The sequence below is a fragment of the Schistocerca americana genome, chromosome 1 (assembly GCF_021461395.2).
Source record: "Schistocerca americana isolate TAMUIC-IGC-003095 chromosome 1, iqSchAmer2.1, whole genome shotgun sequence".
Classification (NCBI taxonomy): domain Eukaryota; kingdom Metazoa; phylum Arthropoda; class Insecta; order Orthoptera; family Acrididae; genus Schistocerca; species Schistocerca americana.
In genome coordinates, this window is record NC_060119.1 from 1,125,316,936 (window position 1) to 1,125,339,243 (window position 22,308).

Sequence of the window (22,308 nt, forward strand, 5' to 3'; positions counted from 1 at the left end):
TTTATCTTTCATCCAGTCAAAATTAAGAGATGCCTGAAAAACGCAGGGAACCCAGTCTTCCTTGTGGGAAGCAGTCGAGTCACTTTTAATGATGATCAGCAATTTCAAGCTCCACTTTGGAGATGTGCTTGTAGTTGGACGTTCAATATGCTTTCAACTCCAGCTATAGATGCAACCCTTTCCCATGTGTTGCTCTTTCTATCCTTGTGCACTAATCTTTGGCAATGACGGTACTACTTACACGAATACATTTATTTTATCCAGATATGCATTCATTTGACTCACACCCCAGAGCACACGTCCAGGTTTGCCATGGCTTTAGGTTATTACTATCAATGATTGTCTAACAGTTGCTTTTGAAATTTTATGTAATTAATTTAATGAAGTGAGACCTATGTTTAATATTTTTCGCTGTTTTGGTGGGCAGTGATTAAATTTTGTCAGATAAACAGGTCTCCAATTAAAGATTCAAATTTTTAAACCACCGCCACCAACAAACCACAACCGACATCTTACACTGTGCAGGTGGCGTGCTGTGGCTCGACAGATTGCACTACGCACATCTCACTGGCAGCATGCCAGCATTATCTTCGCTAGTATCGCCCACGAATTGAGAAAGATTGGGAGGTCCTTCAGTTCTCACAAAGTCCACCTTCAATTCTCTCTGAAAATCGATTTTCCCACCTATCTTCTTGTATGTGACACAGCTAAACCAGTGGTAACGGCAGTAACATATTACGCGGTGAAACTAATCGATTAACTTAAGATAAATGTCACGAAAAATCACCAATGTATTAACGTGGAAGGACATAGGATCCTTACACATTCCCGACCTCAAAAAAATAAATTTTTCTAGGAAATTTATGGTGAAATGAAGTGTGAAACTAATCAACAGAGAAGGACCATAGTAGACAGGAAAGAAACAACAGTTAAATAATACGTAATAGTAAATTAACAAGCACATGAATTATATACATCACATGAAAACATATGAAAGACTAAGTGCAGGCAACATTAACAAAAAATCTCTAACATACGATGTTCAGGAAAATGTCTCCGTTATTCAGATCTGTAACAGTTAATGTGAATATCACTATTAATTAACAGGCAGTTTTTATGCAAAATCTCTAAGAGTTTCTTCACAAAAACAAATGCCTAATCTGAATTTTTAAAAATGTGAGTAGTAAAATGATCAAACGGTTTATATTAAACAAATCAGCTCTTTACTAACTGCTCTTTACCAACTACAATTAAGTATATTTTCACAGCAGCCATAAATAACCTTTAAGTCAGCATATCCTAGTCTGTCTTGTTAGTGCCAGTCTTTGACTAAGCAAGGTTCATTATATTAAAAAGAATCTGGATTGACGTGAACAAATTCTGGAACTTGAATGGGAGACAAACTTAGGATATTACATAGTCACGCAACAAGACTAATCCTCCAGAATTAATTTTCATCCAGCAGAGGATTTTATGTTGATACGATAATTCCTGAGTAATTAAAACTGTGTGCTGAACAGGCACTCATACATCAGACCTTCGCTTTTCACCGCTCTACCGACTGAACTCTTCAAGCATTACTCGTGCGCTGCCCTCACGGCTTTATTCTGACAGTATCTCACATCTCCACACTAACCTTAACTCCAGGAGTGCTAATCGCAGAAGCAGGAGAATTCTTGAATTTTGGAAGGTAGGAGATGAGGTACTGCTGGAGGCCGATCCGCGAGACATGGTTAGGTAGCTCAGGCGGCAGAGCACTTTTCCACGAAAGGCGAAGTTCCACGGTCTGGCACACGGTTTTGACCTGCCAGTATGTATCAGTAGTAATCATATCATTAACAAAGTTAAAAACCGTTCCACAATGTAAAACGGTGCAAGATGTCCGAAATTCTGAGAAAAATAGGAGTAAGCTATAGAGAGAGACGGATAAGATACAATACGTGGAAGAGCCAAGAGGAAATAATAAGAGTGGACGACCAAGAACGAAGTGCTTGGATTGAAAAGGGTGTAAGACAGGGATGTAATCTTTCGCCAATACCGTTCACTCTGTACATTGAAGAAGCAGCGATGGGAATAAAAGAAAGGTTCACGAGTGGAATTAAAATTTAAGATGAAAGGATACCAATGATACGATTCACTGATGACATTGCTGTCCTGAGTGACAGTGAAGAAGAATTATGCGATCTGCTGAAGGGAATGTACAGTCTGATGTGTACAGAATATGGATTGAGAGTAAATCTAAGAAAGGCAAAAGTAATTAGAAGTAGCACAAATGAGAATAGCGAGAGACTTAACATCAGGATTGATGGTCAGGAAGTAGATGAAGTTAAGGCATTCTGCAAACTAGGCAGTAAAACAACTAATGACGGGCGGAGCAAGGAGGACATCAAAATCTGACTAGCACCGGCAAAAAGGGCATTCCAGACCAACAGAAGTTCACTAGTATCAAATATAGGTCTTCATTTGAGGAAGAAATTTCTGAGAATGTACGTCTGGAGTACAGCATTGCATGGTAGTGAAACATTGACTGCGGGAAAACCGGAAAAGAAGGGAATCGAAGCACTTGAGATGTGGTGCTACAGAAGAATGTTGAAAATTAGGTGGACTGATAAGGTAAGGAGTGCTATAGACGAAATAGTCGACTGATAAAGTAAGGAGTGAGGAGGTTTTACGAAGAACCGGAGAGGAAAGGAATATGTGGAAATCACCGACAAGGAGAAGGGACAGGATAACAGGACATCTGTTAAGATATGGGGGAATGACTTCCATGGTACAAGAAGGAGCTGTAGAGGGGAAAAACTGCAGAGAATACATCTAGCAAATAATTGAGGACACAGGTTGCAAGTGCTACTCTGAGATGAAGAGGTGGCACAAGAGAGAGATGACAATCAGGTTAAATACAGATGAACATTAATAACTAAAATTTAAATACAAAGTAATCGTTAACAGTTTGTGTGAAACCCCTTGCTGTCTGAGAAAAATATACCATTCATACAAATAAGTGACAAGTTGACTCATGACTCATGGAACATGGAAATAACTAGCAAGCGCTATGACGCAAAGGATGCCAGAAGGCCACCAGACAATCGAGCTCCAGCCTCTTCGTAAGAAAGATTAATTACCTGATCAAATCGGCGTAATCCCACGGTAATGCTTTACTCTTCTCACGACATAGATACGCTCGACCTTTAATTTCAGACAAAGAATTTTATCGGCTGTTGATCTTCGGTAATCTGGTACTTGTTGTATATTCTTCAAGATGTTGAGCGACTGGTGTGAGGAGTATTGGAATTTCGGAAGTTCACAGATTGAGAAGTCGCCATACCGTCCAGAATCGCGGCTTCTGATGCAATGCAATTGATTTTCATGGCTTTGATACTTACGTAAAGCCTCTAGCTTGGAGTTGTATTCCATAGTGCGCATATTTAATGTTGTCTCTTCTGTACTGTTGGGGATTCGTCATTGGGGCTGTAATGTCCGCTTCCTTGCAGACGTCGCTGCGTCCGGCATGACGGTATTCCATCTTTGTTTCTTCTCTGCTGAATGGTTTGCTCTGCAACAAGTGAAAAACATAAGGATGATTCCTACAAATCTATCCCTATATCACCATCAGTGCCCCACAAAACTCCAACAGCAGGAGTTTCATTTCGAGACAAAGTGCATACCAAGTGAGTACATGGTTGTGCTCTCTCGCCTACCACTGAAACTTGAACAACAGAGGGTACAACTACCAGTATCACAAACCAGTATGCGTCCAATGTGAAGGGTAACACAGGAGGTAGCTACCAGGAAGGTACTAAGAAACTTGCTGTGACAGAGGAACGTCGTCCAGTGTACGTCATTAGTAAAGATGGAGAATGAATGTGCCAGAAAGCAGAAATTAAGAACCTATACGTGCCACAGAGTGGAGTACTGTATACCGGGTTTTACAAAAAGGTACGGCCGAACTTTCAGAAAACAATCCTCACATACAAATAAAGAAAAGATGTTATGTGGACATGTGTCCGGAAACGCTTAATTTCCATGTTAGAGCTCATTTTAGTTTCGTCAGTATGTACTATACTTCCTCGATTCACCGCCAGCTGCCCGCATCTCGTGGTCGTGCGGTAGCGTTCTCGCTTCCCACGCCCGGGTTCCCGGGTTCGATTCCCGGCGGGGTCAGGGATTTTGTCTGCCTCGTGATGGCTGGGTGTTGTGTGCTGTCCTTAGGTTAGTTAGGTTTAAGTAGTTCTAAGTTCTAGGGGACTGATGACCATAGCTGTTAAGTCCCATAGCGCTCAGAGCCATCTGAACCACCGCCAGCTGGCCCAATTGAAGGAAGGTAATGTTGACTTCGGTGCTTGTGTTGACATGCGACTCATTGCTCTACAGTACTAGCATCAAGCACATCAGTACGTAGCATCAACAGGTTAGTGTCCATCACGAATGTGATTTTGCAGTCAGTGCAATGTTTACAAATGCGGAGTTGGCAGATGCCCATTTGATGTATGAATTAGCACGGGGCAATAGTCGTGGCGCGGTACGTTTGTATCGAGACAGATTTCCAGAATGAAGGTGTCCCGACAGGAAGACGTTCGAAGCAATTGATTGGCATCTTAGGGAGCACGGAACATTCCAGCCTATGACTCGTGACTGGGGAAGACCTAGAACGACGAGGACACTTGCAATGGACAAGGCAATTCTTCGTGCAGTTGACGATAACCCTAATGTCAGCGTCAGAGAAGTTGCTGCTGTACAAGGTAACGTTGACCACGTCACTGTATGGAGAGTGCTACGGGAGAACCAGTTGCTTCCGTATCATGTACAGCGTGTGCAGGCACTACCAGCAGCTGATTTGCCTCCACGGGTACACTTCTGCTAAAGGTTCATCCAACAATGTGTCAATACTCATTGTCGTGCAAATGTCCTCTTTACGGATGAGGCTTCATTCCAACGTGATCAAATTGTACATTTTCACAATCAACATGTGTGCGCTGACGAGAATCCGCACGCAATTGTGCAATCACGTCATCAACACAGATTTTCTGTGAACGTTTGGGCAGGCATTGTTGGTGATGTCTTGATTGGGCCCCATGATCTTCCACCCACGCTCAATGGAGCACGTTATCATAATTTCATACGGGATACTCTACCTGTGCTGCAAGAACATGTTCCTTTACAAATACGGCACAACATGTGATTCATGCACGATGGAGCTCCTGCACATTTCAGTCGAAGTGTTCGTACTCTTCTCAACAACAGATTCGGTGACCGATGGATTGGTAGAGGCGGACCAATTCCATGGCCTCCACGCTCTCCTGACCTCAACCCTCTTGACTTTCATTTATGGGGGCATTTGAAAGCTCTTGTCTACGCAACCCCGGTACCAAATGTAGAGATTCTTCGCGCTCGTATTGTGGACGGCTGTGATACAATACGCCATTCTCCAGGGCTGCATCAGCGCATCAGGGATTCCATGCGACGGAGGGGGGATGCATGTATTCTCGCTAACGGAGGATATTTTGAACATTTCCTGTAACAAACTGTTTGAATTCACGCTGGTACGTTCTGTTGCTGCGTGTTTCCATTCCATGATTAATGTGATTTGAAGAGAAGCAATAAAATGAACTCTAACATGGAAAGTAAGCGTTTCCGAACACATGTCCACATAACATATTTTGTTTCTTTGTGTGTGAGGAATGTTTCCTGAAAGTTTGGCCGTAACTTTTTGTAACACCCTGTAGATGAACTAATAAACACAAAACGGATTAAAATTGTGTACAACCAAACACACATTGGTTAGAGTAGCTGAAGTGGAATACCATATCTTACGTTTGACAGCATGGCCGAGTGGGTGTGGCACTTGTAACACGGAATATGTAGATAAAATACCTTCTGCACCATCCAAAATTTTCGTCGTTTAATATCCATTGATAACCTGTACTGTGCTTCTGATTCTGAATCTGTAAGCTTTATTACAGAAATTATATTTAATACGTAATCGATGTAATAGTGTGTTTGTTTCTGACTGTGTATAATTGATTGTAATTATTATGAACATATTGTAAACTGCTGGGTAATAGCCAAGGCAACTTTATTTAAATGTATCGATAGCAACGGCGAAATGGCTGTAGCCGTGCCTTTGTTTATCTTTGCGCATGGAATGTGTCTGTCGCGTTGCGAGCACAGAGAAAGCAGAACAACTCGGGTTATGAAAGAGTGCGGAAGTGTGAGTTGAGCGCTCACGCACATGCGGCGTGCAGCTATGCTCGCCCCAGTGTAGACACGCCCGATTCGTTAACCCGCGAGTATTGAGAGCAGTATTGAGAGTAGGAGTGGACAACTGGAGGAAGCTGCAGTTCTAACCACTGGCTGCTCCATAATTATCCGTAGCTCTGGAGACGACTCGCGGTTGTCAAACAGCAGCAGCAGCGGTAGCTCAGCATTGTCGTCAGCTACAGTGTTCGTCGTCCGCACAGCTACAAAATCGTAAGACTGTCAAGTGAAGGATATAGTAATGTAGAGGCTTTACCCAGTTGCACTTCTTTCACTAAGTGTGACTAACCTGAATAATGACTTGCAGTAGTTAAAACCTGTAGGGCACCTGTGTTGTCATTGTCCTCAGACATTATTGCCAGGCAGGGACCCTTTCCCTTCCATGCAGTCACCGAGTGTCGTAAGAATACGAAAATTGATTAATTATTTACAGCCAGTTTTGTGTGTATTTCAGTCCAAATTTTCTGCCTCAGTTCATTCTTGTATTTCATAAGAGAGGCTTAACTAATTTTCAGTTTTGAGTATTAACTTCATTCACTTCAATTAACGTATAATTTCACTGCCAAAACTAATAACGATAGGTACAAATTAAGAGCGCGCAATTTCATTTGTTCTGTATTAGCCTTGCGAATCTACATCTACATCTACATGATTACTCTGCAATTCACATTTAAGTGCTTGGCAGAGGGTTCATCGAACCACAATCATACTATCTCTCTACCATTCCACTCCCGAACAGCGCGCGGGAAAAACGAACACCTAAACCTTTCTGTTCGAGCTCTGATTTCTCTAATTTTATTTTGATGATCATTCCTACCTATGTAGGTTGGGCTCAACAAAATATTTTCGCATTCGGAAGAAAAAGTTGGTGACTGAAATTTCGTAAATAGATCTCGCCGCGAAGAAAAACGTCTTTGCTTTAATGACTTCCATCCCAACTCGCGTATCATATCTGCCACTCTCTCCCCTATTACGTGATAATACAAAACGAGCTGCCATTTTTTGCACCCTTTCGATGACCTCCGTCAATCCCACCTGGTAAGGATCCCACACCGCGCAGCAATATTCTAACAGAGGACGAACGAGTGTAGTGTAAGCTGTCTCTTTAGTGGACTTGTTGCATCTTCTAAGTGTCCTGCCAATGAAATGCAACCTTTGGCTCGCCTTCCCCACAATATTATCTATGTGGTCTTTCCAACTGAAGTTGTTCGTAATTTTAACAACCAGGCACTTAACTGAATTGACAGCCTTGAGAATTGTACTATTTATCGAGTAATCGAATTCCAACGGATTTCTTTTGGAACTCATGTGGATCACCTCACACTTTTCGTTATTTAGCGTCAACTGCCACCTGCCACACCATACAGCAATCTTTTCTAAATCGCTTTGCAACTGCTCCTGGTCTTCGGATGACCTTACTAGACGGTAAATTAGAGCATCATCTGCGAACAACCTAAGAGAACTGCTCAGATTGTGACCCTGGACATTTATACAGATGAGGAACAGCAGAGGTCCCAGGACGCTTCCCTGGGGAACACCTGATATCACTTCAGCGATTTTGTATATTCCACCCGTTTCAAAATTATCATCAGCATTTAGATTGGGTTTAGAATAGATGCGTCCTTCAGAAGGGTCTACTGTACACTTTCCTCTAACTAATCGGTGTTATATTCCTTCGGTAACGATAGCGTTACTCACAGCAAAATTTCATTAGGCATACGCGAACATGGTCAGTTATATGACAATCCAGTAGGCCTATTAGGAAGGGGGAGGCTACACGCTTACTGAAAACATGTGATGTGTGAGAAAACTAAGTCAGTCACTGTGAAGACCCACGAAACAAAAAATAGCCGTATTTTTTTTTCAACGAAGGTCATTACTTACGTCTATGAGAGAAGGGACATAAGTTCTAGTACTGATCGAATTTTTCTCGAAATACGTAAAAACCTTTCCACTAAAAGAACCACGGGTAATAAACTGAGGGAACAAAGCATTTTCGTGTAAAATATGGGCGAAAACTCTGAAAAAGCTTCACACAATCGACTGCTTCGAAGCCTGCGAAAAGTAATATTTATGTCCTATTACACTACTGGCCATTAAAATTGCTACACCAAAAAGAAATGCAGATGATAAATGGGTATTCGTTGGACAAATATATTATACTAGAACTGACATGTGATTACATTTTCACGTAATTTGGGCGCATAGATCCTGAGAAATCAGCACCAGAACAACCAGCTCTGCCCGTAATAACGGCCTTGATACGCCTGGGCATTGAGTCAAACAGAGCTTAGATGGCATGTTCAGGTACAGCTGCGCATACAACATCAACACGATACCACAGTTCATCAAGAGTACTGACTGGCGTATTGTGACGAGCCAGTTGCTCGACCACCATTGACCAGACGTTTTCAATTGGTGAGAGATCTGGAGAATGTGCTGGCCAGGGCAGCAGTCGAACATTTTCTGTATCCAGAAAGGGTCGTACAGGACCGGCAACATGCGGTCGTGCATTATCCTCTTGAAATGTAGGGTTTCAAAGGGATCGAATGAAGGGTAGAGCAACGGGCCGTAACACATCTGAAATGTAACGTCCACTGCTCAAAGTACCGTCAATGCGAACAAGACGTGGCCGAGACGTGTAACCAATGACACCTCATACCATCACGCCGGGTGACACGCCACTATGGCGGTGACGAATACACGCTTCCAATGTGCGTTCACCGCGATGCCGCCAAAAACGGATGCAACAATCATGATGCTGTATACAGAATCTCGATTCATCCGAAAAAATGACGTTTCGCCATTCGTGCACCCAGGTTCGTCGTCGAGTACACCATCGCAGGCGCTCCTGTCTGTGATGCAGCGTCAAGGGTTAACGCAGCCATGGTCTCCGAGATGATAGTCCGTGCTGCTGCAAACGTCGAAGAACTGTTCGCGCAGATGGTTGTTGTCTTGCAAACGTCCCCATCTGTTCACTCAGAGATCGAGACGTGGCTGCACGTTCCGTTGCAGCCATGCGGATAAGATGCCTGTCATCTCAACTGCTAGTGATACGAGGCCGTTGGGATCCTGCACGGCGTTCCGTATTACCCTCCTGAACCCACCGATTCCATATTCTGCTAACAGTCACTGGATCTCGACCGACGCGAGCACCAATGTCACGGTACGATAAACCGGAATCGCAATAGGTTACAATCCGACCTTTATCAAAGTCGGAAACGTGATGGTAAGCATTTCTGCTCCTTACACGAGGCATCACAACAACGTTTCACCAGGTAGGGCCGGTGAACCGCTGTTTGTGTATGAAAAACCCGTTGGAAACTTTCCTCGTATCAGCACGTTGTAGGTGTCGCCACGGGTGCCAACCTTGTGTGAACGCTATGAAAAGCTAATGATTTGCACATCACAGCATCTTCTTCCTGTCGGTTAAAATTCGCGTCTGTAGCACGTCATCTTCGTTGTGTAGCAATTTTAATGGCTAGTGGTGTATCTTTACAATACAGATGATTTTATTACTGGTGGAATCAAAGCTAAAATATACATGACAGCTTGACACTTCATACAATGAACTGTTTTATAAAATACAGGTGTTAAAACCATTCAAATGAAACTGAATGAAATGTCCTATCTAGCGCTGTTGCTGTATTTGTACAGGTCGCTTACATACCCACACAATCGGTTTCGCAGCTTTTGAGTTGCATCTTCTGATGCAAATACACTCATGTTCAGAAAAGAAAAACAGAACACCTCGAAGTACTAGAGATAGGACATCCGTATTCACTTTACATGTACGTAAGTACGTTTCCAGAAATAATTAGCATTTGATTCCGTCGGCCAGTAGGGAAAAGATATCCTGACTGGTACGATAACTTTGCCGATGATATAACACCAGGAAATCTTGATAAACACCAACATTGAGCATTACAGAGTGTGTTTTGGTAGAAAGGAAGAAGAAAGGAAGGTCATCTTTAGTTATATGCCAAATATCTAAGTAATAATTGCAAATTAATACCATGAAAGTTAAGTCCAAAGAAATGTCGGTCAGAGAGAACTTTCATGTGGAAGAGAGTTGTAAACGCAACGAAGAAATTCAATGCGTCTACAATACTCATTCACGGAGAAAGTAATTCGCTCGCTAGCTAACGTGCTATCAAGTTATACGAGAGCAGCTCTTGTCATAGTTGAGCGAACGGAGCGCGACGAGATTGTTTTACTTTCAAGAGTCGTTGTTTCGTAACGTAGACGCATGGATTTTGTGAACTGATATTCAGACTTAGAGACTTGAACCGAGGTAGTATGGTGACTGTATACACCGAGTTGTTGGACTTTATTAACGGAAGCAGGCAATATTTGACTCGACATGCATATACGTGAACTTATAGAAAGGAATGGACAAAGTTTCAAAAGACTATAATAATCGTTTAGTCTCTAGTAGGAGGCATTGACACGAATACATGAAGAAGATACAATTATGCCGAGGGTTAAAGCTGTCTTAATTGTCACGATACTTGAAACTAACAGAACTGCCGGTGCTAATTAACCGTGTGTGCGTGTGGCGTGATGTTTATAAAGGATTTAGCGAAATGGAACAATAAAATTGTTCATCAAAAGTGGAAATTCAACGTGCCGCCTCCATCATTCTATGAGTATTTGGTAACTGCTCATCAAAAGTTAATGAACAGTGACTATTTAACTTGGAAGTAAATTCGTGGACTGTTAGTTGTGACAAGGAAGGTTTAGACATACATAATATTACGACGCAAGATAGTTAAGACATTGTTAAAGAGTATCTGTGGATCTCGCGTCATATAGAGCGAACAAGTTTACTTAGCAACGAACAAACAACGACGAATACGATCTGCAATTGAACTTTTTCCTCGCTTTTAGTGATGTGGACGATGCGCATGAGGGAAGATCCATCAATTACTGCACTAAAGTACTAACCGGGCACATAATAATTCAGCTTCAAACCATAAGAGACAGCTAGAGTGCGCAGTTCGCATGAATAAGGAAACTGTGCAGACTCGCAATCAAACTTGAATAACTACGCGAGGAACGATTTCTTAAGAGCTTTTTCAGATTGTGGCTCTCGTTAACCGACGGAGACATCCATCATCGCGCATCGCGTCTCGACTCCACTGACCGAGTTGTAGCAGTAACAGCTCCACGGCGTCGACAACACCAGCACGCGGCGGAGAGGGGACGTCATAAGGTGCAACATCACTTACCGCTAAAATGTGCTTGTGGCTCTCGTTGTCGTTATAAACTGATGGTAACTGATCAGTGTGACTTGAGCAAACGTGCAGGATGCTTCGCAGACGTATGCGTGATTCAAATGGTTCAAATGGCTCTGAGCACTGTGGGACTTAACTTCTGAGGTCATCAGTCCCCTAGAACTTAGAACTACTTAATGCTAACTAACCTACGGACATGACACACATATCCATGCCCGAGGTAGGATTAGAACCTGTGACCGTAGCGGTCGCGTTGTCCCAAACTGAAGCGCCTAGAACCGCTCGGCCACATCGGCCGGCCTACCTTCTAATCAGTGAGTTTGGAAGAGGCCGCATTGTTGGCATGAAAGAATGTCATGCATCCATCCAGGAAATTGCTGCTGGTATGGGACGAAGCATTTCGGGAGTGCAACGAGTGTACGCAAAATGGTTCACGGATGGCCGTAGAACACGACGAGTTGGGTCAGGTCGGATCACCCAGACCACTTCCCGACACCTCATCAGAATGGCATTGCTGGATGGACCTGCGTCCTCCTCGGCTCTGACGCCACAGTGCATGGGTTACGTTCGCGTCGTCCAATTTTCCATCTACCTTTGACGTATGCACAGAAACATGCTAGAAGCCAATAGCGTACGGAACGACCTCACTGGAGACAGGAGTGGCATCATCTAGTGTTTTCGCATGAATTCAGGTTTTATCTGTTTGAAATTGATGGCCTCATTTTGGTTCGCCGCAGGCAGGAGGAGAGTCATCACAGTGACTACATTCGCGCAAGACATACAGCGCCAACTCAAGGCCTTACGGCGTGGCGTGTTATTGGGTACAATCAAAAATCACAGAAGGTGCGTGTCTAGGGCACTGTGATCAGTGTGACCTAAATGAACGACATCCTGCGACCCGTAGCCATACCCCTTCTGCGCAACGCCCCAGACGCCATTTTTCAGCAAGACAATGCACGACCACACGTTGCTGCCTTCTTGCTGTCACAGGATGTCAGCGTTTCGCCCTGGCCGGCCAGATCACCAGACTTGTCGCCCATTGGAAATGTGTGGGATATGGTGAAACGACGGGTGCAGCACTATGACCCAATGCCAGTCACCACAGAGAACTCTGGAACCAAGTGAATGCAGCATGGATGTCTATACCACAGGACGCCATTCGCGTCTTATATTCGTCAATACCATCACGCCTGGAACAAGTTATCAGAGCCCATAGTAGACCCTGGGCCTACGAGGCAACAGGACACACGATGAACCGAGGTGACTGAAATTCAGATCATTTCTGCAGAACATACTAATGTACATGTCCTGTGAATATGAACGTCCTGTCTCTCGTCGTTCAAGGTGTTCTGCTTTTTTCTGAACATGAGTGTATAAATGCTGTGTTATAGGTTACAGAATGCCGCAGAGTAACAATTGGAATGGCTAGTTAAAGTTCTAAGCCCTCCTCAACTGATAAAAAACCCATCGTCAATTGATGAAAGATCATCGTCAATGATGAAATTCATATCTGTGTTAAGTCACGGACTGTACACTTTCCGATTAAAATATGCTCTTGTGGCCAACAAAGTGCCCCTCAAAGACCTTTTTCAGGGAAGTACTGGGCCCTGTAGACTAAAGCCGGCGCGCTGATGTGTATTTGCCACCACCATAGCAGCTGACAATAGAAGCTACGAGCGTCCCGTGTGTTGTCGAAGTGTGTGCTGTGGCTGCCGTCCGAGTCCCCGTGTGTATAATTGGTCTTAAAACATCAGAGATCATTGTAAAACATATATTTTTTCTTTCAAATGCGACCTCTTTTAATAAGGACTTCAAGAATAATAGAAATTACTAGTTAAACATGTTCCTGGAGATTTATATTTTCTCTTACTATCAATAAATTTAAAATAGAAACGTAGCAACTTATGATCAAACAATTTTGAACCTTCAACTAATATAGTATTCTTGCTGTTTTGTTATTCATTGGAGGAAACTGACTAAGCAGACAGATGCTCCTACATTAGGCTAGTGTTAGTAAATTTATTTTTGTTGAGGAATTGAGTAATAATAAGTAGGCTATAGTGGGGCACCTACATCTACATCATACTCCGTAAGCCACCTAATGATGTGTGGCGGAGGGTACATTCGGTACTACTATCTGATCCCCCCAACCCTGTTCCACTCGCGAATAGTGCGTGGGAAGAATGACTATCGGTAAGCCTCTGTACTGACTCGAATTTCTCGAATTTTCTCCTCATAGTCATTGCGCGAGTTGTATGTCGCGGGAAGTAATAAGTTGTTTGACTCCTCCTGAAGAGTGCTGTCCTGAAATTTCAATAGTAAATCTCTCGGTTATGCACAACGTCCCTCTTGTAACGTCTGCCAGTGGAGTTTGTTTAGCACCTTCGTAACGCTCTCTCGCCAGCCAAACGAGCCAGTGACGAAACGCGCCGCTCTTCGTTGGATCTTCTCTAACTCCTCTATCAGTCCTATCCGATAGCGATCCCAGATAGATGGACAATACTCAAGAATCGGGCGAACAAGGGCCTTATAAGCCACTTCTTTCGTGGATGAGTTACATTTCCTTAACATTCTTCGATGAATCTGAGTCTTGTTTCTGCTTCTCCCACTATCTGTTTTATATGGTCATTCCACTTAAGGTTGCTCTGGATAGTTACGCTGGATATTTTACGGCAGACGCTGTCTCCAGCTGTTTGTCATCAATAGTGTAGCTGTACAGTAGTGGATTTATTTTCCCATGTGCGCAATTCTTACATTTATTTACGTTCAGGGTCAACTTTTAGAGTCTGCCTCAATCATCAATTCTCTGCTGGTCGTTCTGCAAATTCTTACTACCTTCTGGCCTTGCTACTTTGGTATAAACAATCGCATCATCTGCGAATAGCCTTAAAGAGCATCCGACGCTTTCTACTAGATCATTTATGTATATTGTGAACAGCAACGGTCCTATCACACTTCCCTGTGGTAATCCGGATATTACCTTTACCTCTGTCTATTTAGTTTAGAGCGACGAGTTCAGTTCTACCTGCAAAAAAGTCTTGAATCCAATGGCAGGTCTGCTCCGATACTCCGTAACCTCGTTTTTTTTTTTTTCATTAAACGGCAATGCGGGACGGCGTCAAATGCCTTACTAAAGTCAAGGAACACGACATCAACCTGAGCACCGTTGTCCACTGCGCTGTGGATCTCATGGAGGAACAGAGGGAGCTGAGTTTCGCAGGATCTCTGTTTGCGGAAACCATGTTGATTTTTATAGAGGAGCTGTTCATTTTCCAAAAACATCATATTTCTTGAGCATAAAACATGTTCCATAATTCTACAACAGATTGATGTCAACGATATAGGGCTACAATTGTGTGGATCTGTCTTACGGCCTTTCTTAAATACGTGAATGACCTGTGATTTTTATCTAGTCGATTGGTACCTTTCTTTGCTCAAGCGATCTACGATAAATTACTGCTAGAAGGGGAGCAAGTTCTTTCTCATAATCGTTATGGAATCTTATAGGTATATCATCTGGTCCTGAAGCCTTTCCACTACTAAGCTTTTCAGTTCCGCGATCGCTTATTTCAATATCTGCCATTTCGACGTTCGCACGACGACTGAAAGGAGGGACAGTGTTACGATGTTCCGCGATGAAACAACTTCGGAAGACCGAATTCAGTATTTCGGCCCTCTTTCTGTTATCTTCCGTTTCGGTGCCGGTGTGGTCGCTGAGAGAATGAATAAATGATTTTGACCCACTTACTGATGTTACATACGACCAAAATCACTAAGGGTTTTACTCAGGTCGATTGACAACGTCTTACTTTCGAAATCATTTAACACTTCTCTCATTGCTCTCCTTAAGCTCAATTTCGCTTCGTTCAGCTTTTGTTTGTCAGCTAGGTTTTTACTTCTCTTGAATCTGAGATGAAGTGCTCTTTGTTTACGTAGCGCTTTTCTAACAAGGCTATTAAATCATGGTGGATCTGTCCCATCCCTTAAAACCTTAGTCGGAACATTCTTGTCTAGGGCATATTGAACGATGCCTTTGAATTTTTTCCATTTGTTCTCCACATCTTCGTCCTCATCACCGAATATTTGATGCTGACTGCTGAGATATTCTGTAATTTGTATCCTGTCATCCTTGCTGAGCAAATATATCTTCTTACATTTCTTAACATTCTTTGTCAGACCCGTTGTCATATATGCTATTACAGCCTTATGATACCTTCGTCTGCGCTAACTGATTCGATAAGTTCAGGTCTGTTTGTTGCCAGGAGGTCTAAGACGTTACCTTCACGAGTTGGTTCTCTATCTGCTCAAGCTAATTTTCGGAAAAGACATCCACAACAGTGCCACACGATTCCTTGTCTCTTGCACAAGTTTCGATGGCATAACACTCCCAATCTATACCTGGCAAGTTGAAGTCACCCCCCTATTACAACGGCATGATCAGGAAAATTACTAATGATATTCTGCAGGCTCTGTCTGAAGCACTCTACAACTACAGATCCTGAACGAGGTGGTCTATAAAAGCATCTAATCACCATTTTTGACCGTTCTGTGATACTCAGATTCACCCAGGAGAACTGACATTCAGAATCCGTGACAACCTCGCAATAAACACGCCGCCACCATTGGCGACTAACCTATCCTTACGGTATACATTCCAGTCTGAACTTAGGATTTCGTTATCATTGACGTCTGGCTTCAACCAGCTTTCTGTTCCCAATACTATCTGTGCATTATAACCTCCAATAAGCGATACTAATTCCTTGGATGCTCCTGCAGTTTACTAAAATCATACTAATCTTTTCTATCTCTGATCTGCGAGGACCAAGATTCTCTCAGGCTGCTGTCGCTGATTTAAAAGGCAAATCGTGTTTACTCCTAAGGGAGGGATTTTCTACCCTAAAAAAGCCCTATGTGCACGCCACGACTATTTACGCATCTCCCAATTTAGGTTCTTCAGTATTTCCGTGACTCTCTCTCATGAATCAAATAAATCTGTAGCCACTCACGCCTCTCATCTATGCTTAATTTCAATATCTTCCGTAAACCCTATTCTGTATGGGCCTCATATTCAACCAAAATACCAAAGTTTTACACAGAAACGATTTGTAAAGAGGTTCCTTTGTAGAAAGATAGCATTGTCCCATTATCCTCCCAGTGAACTGAAATCTGGCCTTACCTTGAACCGTCGTCGTATGGTTTGAGGTAATTAATGCTGCGGTCAGTGTTACGTGGCAGTTCATGCCCAAACTGTCACTCAAGCTATTTTATAGTCTATTGTGCACATCCCAGTACTCAGTTTAGTCGGTTCTTTAATGCTGCATGGCCGGCCGAAGTGGCCTAGCGGTTCTAGGCGCTATAGTCTGGACCCGCGCGAGCGCTACGGTCGCAGGTTCGAATCCTGCCTCGGGAATGGATGTGTGTGATGTCCTTAGGTTAGTTAGGTTTAAGTACTTCTAAGTTCTAGGGGACTGCTGACCTCGGAAGTTAAGTCCCATAGTGCACAGAGCCATTTAATGCTGCATGAAAAAAATAACAGTTCCCCCAACTGTTTTTGTCTACAGCATTGGGAGCTTTCTTTAGCTGGCTTGCGAGAGGAAAGATAAGTTAAAAGAACCAGAGTATCATAAACTTGTTCACTGCAGAAAACAGCATCTGAACAGGTAAGTCACAATGTTCCATCTCTACACGTCAGGCGTACGAGGACTGCCAGCATTCCATAGAACAGCCTTCTGCAAGATACTAGAAGGAATCCTTTTTTCCCGAGATGAAGAGACCGCCAGCTGAAGTGCTCATAATTTGAGACCGGGGAACAGGCCATAGTCGGCAGCTGCGCTATACAGGAATATTGTTTTAAACCTGAGTAAAAGAGACTGTGATTGACTGACAATTATTACACTACTGGCCATTAAAATTGCTACACTACCAATATGGCGTGCTACAGACGCGAAATTTAACCGACAGGAAGAAGATGCTGTGATATGCAAATGATTAGCTTTTCAGAGCATTCACGCAAGGTTGGTGCCGGTGGCGACACCTACAACATGCTGACATGAGGAAAGTTTCCAACCGATTTCTCATACACAAACAGCAGTTTACCGGCGTTGCCTGGTGAAACGTTGTTGTGATGCCTAGTGTAAGGAGGAGAAATGCGTACCATCACGTTTCCAACTTTGATAAAGGTCGGCTTGTAGCCTATCGCGATTCCGGTTTATCGCACCGCGACATTGCTGCTCGCGTCGGTCGAGATCCAATGACTGTTAGCAGAATATGGACTCGGTGGGTTCAGGAGGGTAATACGGAACGCCGTGCTGGATCCCAACGTCCTCGTATCACTAGCAGTCGAGTTGAGATGCATCTTATCCGCATGATTGTAACGGATCGTGCAGCCACGTCTCGATCCCTGAGTCAACAGATGGGGACGTTTGCAAGACAACAACCATCTCCACGAACAGTTCGACGACGTTGCCAGCAGCATGGACTATCATCTCGGAGACCATGGCTGCGGTTACCCTTGTCGCTGCATCACGGACAGGAGCGTCTGCGATGATGTACTCAACGACGAACCTGGGTGCACGAATGGCGAAACGTCATTTTTTCGGATGAATCCAGGTTCTGTTTACAGAATCATGATGGTCGCATCCGCGTTTGGCGACATCGCTGTGAACTCACACTGGAAGCGTGTATTCGTATTACCCCGAGTGATGGTATGGGGTGCCATTGGTTACGCGTCTTGGTCACGTCTTGTTCGCATTGACGGCACTTTGAACAGTGAACGTTACACTTCATGATGTGTTACGACACGTGGCTCTACCCTTCATTCGATCCCTGCGAAACCCTACATTTCGGCAGTATAATGCATGGCCGCATGTTGCAGGTCCTGTACGGGCCTTTCTGGATATAGAAAATGTTCGACTGCAGCCCTGGCCAGCACATTCTCCAGATCTCTCACCAATTGAAAACGTCTGGACAATGGTGGCCGAGCAACTGGCTCGTCACAATACGCCAGTAACTGCTCTTGATGAAGTGTGGTTTCGTGTTGAAGCTGCATGGGCAGCTGTACCTGTACACGGCATCCAAGCTCTGTTTGACTCAATGCCCGCCGTATCAAGGCCGTAATTACGGCCAGAGGTGATTGTTCTGGGTACTGATTTCTCAGGATCAATGCACCCAAATTGCGTGAAAATGTAATCACCTGTCAGTTCTAGTATAATATATTTGTCCAATGAATACCCGACTATCATCTGCATTTATTCTTGGTGTAGCAATTTTTATGGCCAGCAGTGTATTTCAACCAAAGACGTCTTGTGTTTACGTTTTCTGTCGCCTTTCATCGCAATAAACGTATCACAAATTGCCCAGCAAAGTAATAGATGCATATCAGACAGCTTATACAATGAGACAATGTATGGACTCGAGAACGTGCATATCTACGTGCATTCCTTTTACAGGGTGTATACGACCCGGGACAACCGGAAGATCCGGGAAAAACCCGGGAATTTTTTCATCCGGGAGAAAACCGGGAAAAACCCGGGAACTGTGTAGAATTCCGGGAATTTTTCATTGTTATAGTTTTCAGTTAAATTTTTGTGATTCTTGATTGGTAAGAACCAATACTCTAACAAAGGATATTACTGTATCCCGTTACTGCAGAATAATACTGCAGCAACAAAACATGAACGACAGAAAAAAAAACGAAAATAAAACTTAAGTCGTAAAGGAAATGCGCCGTATTCAACAACAAAACAGTGCTCATACAAGCGTCTGCAAACAGCAAAGCGTGTCAATAGCTTTACGAAGACTATGCAATGGTTTGTAACAACAAATTGTCTCCGATGAGCGTGACGTGACAACTGTTTAAATTGGATTCGTTTGAGCAGGCGCGGGAGGGCTCTTGCGCATGCGCAGTTGAGTCGCGTTTGAGTAGTAGCTTCTACAGCTTCTGGTTACAGGATGTGTGGCTGGGCGCCACTACTTAATATTGCCGCGGTTCGGAAATCAGTAAATCTGGGGCTGATGCACAGAGCAGTCTGAGTTGTGGTGGGGAGGTGGGTCGTCTCCACGTGACCTGTGTTTCCTCTTTGTTTACTGCTCTCACGTTAAATGATAACAAAACGGATTTTTGTGGCCGGGAGCTATCAAATGAATTAAGATACGTTCGCGTAATTACGGAAGGCTAAAATATGTTACTAGTTTTAGATTTTATTTCCACCTTTCTGACAGTCAAACATTAATCGCCTTACAGAACAATGAAGTTACTTTTGCCGGTTTGCTAAAGAGATTTGGCTTTTATTAATCTTTTATGTTGAGGCAGTCACTTTATTTGAAATGAAGTGTTTAATTTCGCGCTGTTGGCTAGTTTTAACTGTTCACTACATTTCAAGTGCACGTATGGCATTATGCCATAATAAAGGACCAAACATGAGATAATACAGTACTGGTACTCCAAGACAATTTACATACGAATGTGCATTTTAAGCCAAATTATGCGTTTTAGTATTGTTCACGAAATTCCAACGCTCTTGAAGTATCCTCTGATGTCTTGTTTCTTTTATGACACAATTTAAGGTCTTTTAATATCTTACACGTACGAACATACGGGCTCCCTGCGACATCATCGTAGCTGCGCAAGCGCGGTGACGCCTGTCATCTGGCGCTCTCTGGCAACTGCGGAAACGAACCTATTTCTAACATGTCGCGGGAAAATATTCCGAATGGTGGTTTGAAAAGCGTTACATTGAAAGCAGATTTCCTTTTACGTAAGATGAGGTATGTGCGAGAATGTATGATGAATTTCTTAATTCACAAATCGTTTGATTCTCATTTAAAAATCAACTCTTTGAGGACGACCATTTAGAAGAATTTCGAGCCCAGAAGATCAGACATTTACGTCGTTATTAAAAATTTACTGGCAAATTTATGTGATGTATCTTAAAGTGTAACAAGCGTGCTACGTAACAGTGATCTTGCTATTGGCTGAGTACATCACGTGTCCTGTGCTGTCATCAGCTGGCGAGATCACGTGATATGAGCTATGACTGGCTTACAAAAGCGCATCGCAATTTCGATTTCAATGCTTCAGAAAGTGACATGCAGTGTTTGATGGAATTCGAATTTATACCTTCGTAATACGAAAATATGCAGTGTACATGTTGCTGCACATCAAAGGTCTTTCAAAACGTGTTTTTCCTCCTGAGTTTCGTTTTCTAAAGTGCAGGGAAATTCTACTCTGGTATATAAAACCATAAACTTTCAAAGGATTGATGAGTTTTACAGTGCCGAATAAGAGTGTACCGTCACTTAACATGGAAAAGTGTGTTTTCACCTGGGAGAAAGTGTATTTCTTAACCGGGAAATCCGGGAAAAATCCGGAATTTTTTTTCCTTGTCCTTGTATACATCCTGTTTTACTAAATTTTGTGCACGCCCTTTTGTTCCCATGCGTCAGCGACTGCTCACGAGGAAAGAAGCACCCTGTGGACATACCTTTATGCTGTCAAGTGGCTACTGTTTTGCGACGAGCTGTACGTCGGTGGTGTGCTACCGCAGATGTGCATGACCGTCTCTGTAACGCTCTTTTATGAAACATTGATGCTCCTGAGCGTCATTTCAATCAGAGCAAGTGTTCGGTACGAATCACTAGCTGCTTAAGTTAGAAATGCGGAACATTTTGAGAATATTGGCAGTGATACTGGTTTCAGCGCTTATCCTGTATCTATTTTGTTCCACCATTATACAGAAAAAGGTCAACTAGATCCAAATTTTTAATTCTGCAGATATGCGATACAGGGTTTCACAATATAATAAAATGAAGATTGGGGCTCTCTGAAACCATGAAACTCGTCATTTGAATAAATAAAAATTTCTGTCTGGAAGCTAACTTTCTTGTTTTGTATAATGCGGAACATCTATTCCTCGCTGCACCCCTACTGGCATCAATGCACTTTCCAAGTAACCGGTCGCCAACAGTCTTAGATAAATGAAACAGTTAATAATTTTTTTTAATGTAACAAATTAAAATTAAAAACTATAAAGTGTTCTTTTCAGACAGTTCCAGTGGAGAATAACTGGAAATAGTGCGTCATTTCCAAAAGAAGGACCATTTCGCTGCGTCTGTTGGCACCTTTAGTAGGAGGCACAGAGTGGTGTATGTTAATGAAGAGGAAATATTACTACACAGTAAGTGATTAGTTTTTTTCTTTTTGTTCTCAGTCTAGAAATTTTGGTTTCCCCAGGGATTTTCAAGGGGAATGTAGGGATTTTTCATATGTCATGTAGCAATATGGTTGGAAATGAGTTGGCAACACTGTGAACTAAACCAAGCGGAGCTACAACTTTACGACCAGTCCGCTCGAATTTGCCTACCTCCACTGTCCTCGGAGCAATAAACACTTCAGAGCGACAAGTACAAATAAGCAAATTTCCCTGCCGCACCTTGTATCATAGAACCACCCACCACACACTGCAGGTTAGGTGCCTGACTGGAGCCTCAGAACACTCCACTGCTAGCAGCATCCGAAATCGTAACTCGTCGGGCCGCACTGAACGCCTCCACCAGGCTGCTGCGCAGTTTCTGTGTTGTTTGATCCATTGGAGACGTGCAGTTTTGTGTGCCGCTCTGAGCAACGACGTTTAAGATGCACCCTACTTCGAATCTCCGTTGAATGGTGTTCTCTTTGCAATGTTCGCTCGGAAATTGGTTGAGATGGAACTGCGTTCGCTGGCAGCAGCAGATCAAGTCGGACTTTGACATTCATCACCGGTGTCAGTCGGTTAGGATATGCTTGCAAGCGACCGTGTTTACCCCGTGTTACGTGGTT

General features: G+C 43.2%; 1 protein-coding gene across 1 annotated transcript in view; it reads right to left on the minus strand.

The window, feature by feature from the left end:
* The window catches only part of LOC124596990 (caspase-1-like), a 115,767-nt gene that overhangs the window by 88,167 nt on the left and 5,292 nt on the right, over positions 1 to 22,308 (minus strand). The window contains exon 2 of the mRNA XM_047135909.1: positions 3,384 to 3,553. Coding sequence (XP_046991865.1) covers positions 3,384 to 3,553 — 170 coding nt within the window. The remainder of the gene's footprint in view (positions 1 to 3,383; positions 3,554 to 22,308) is intronic.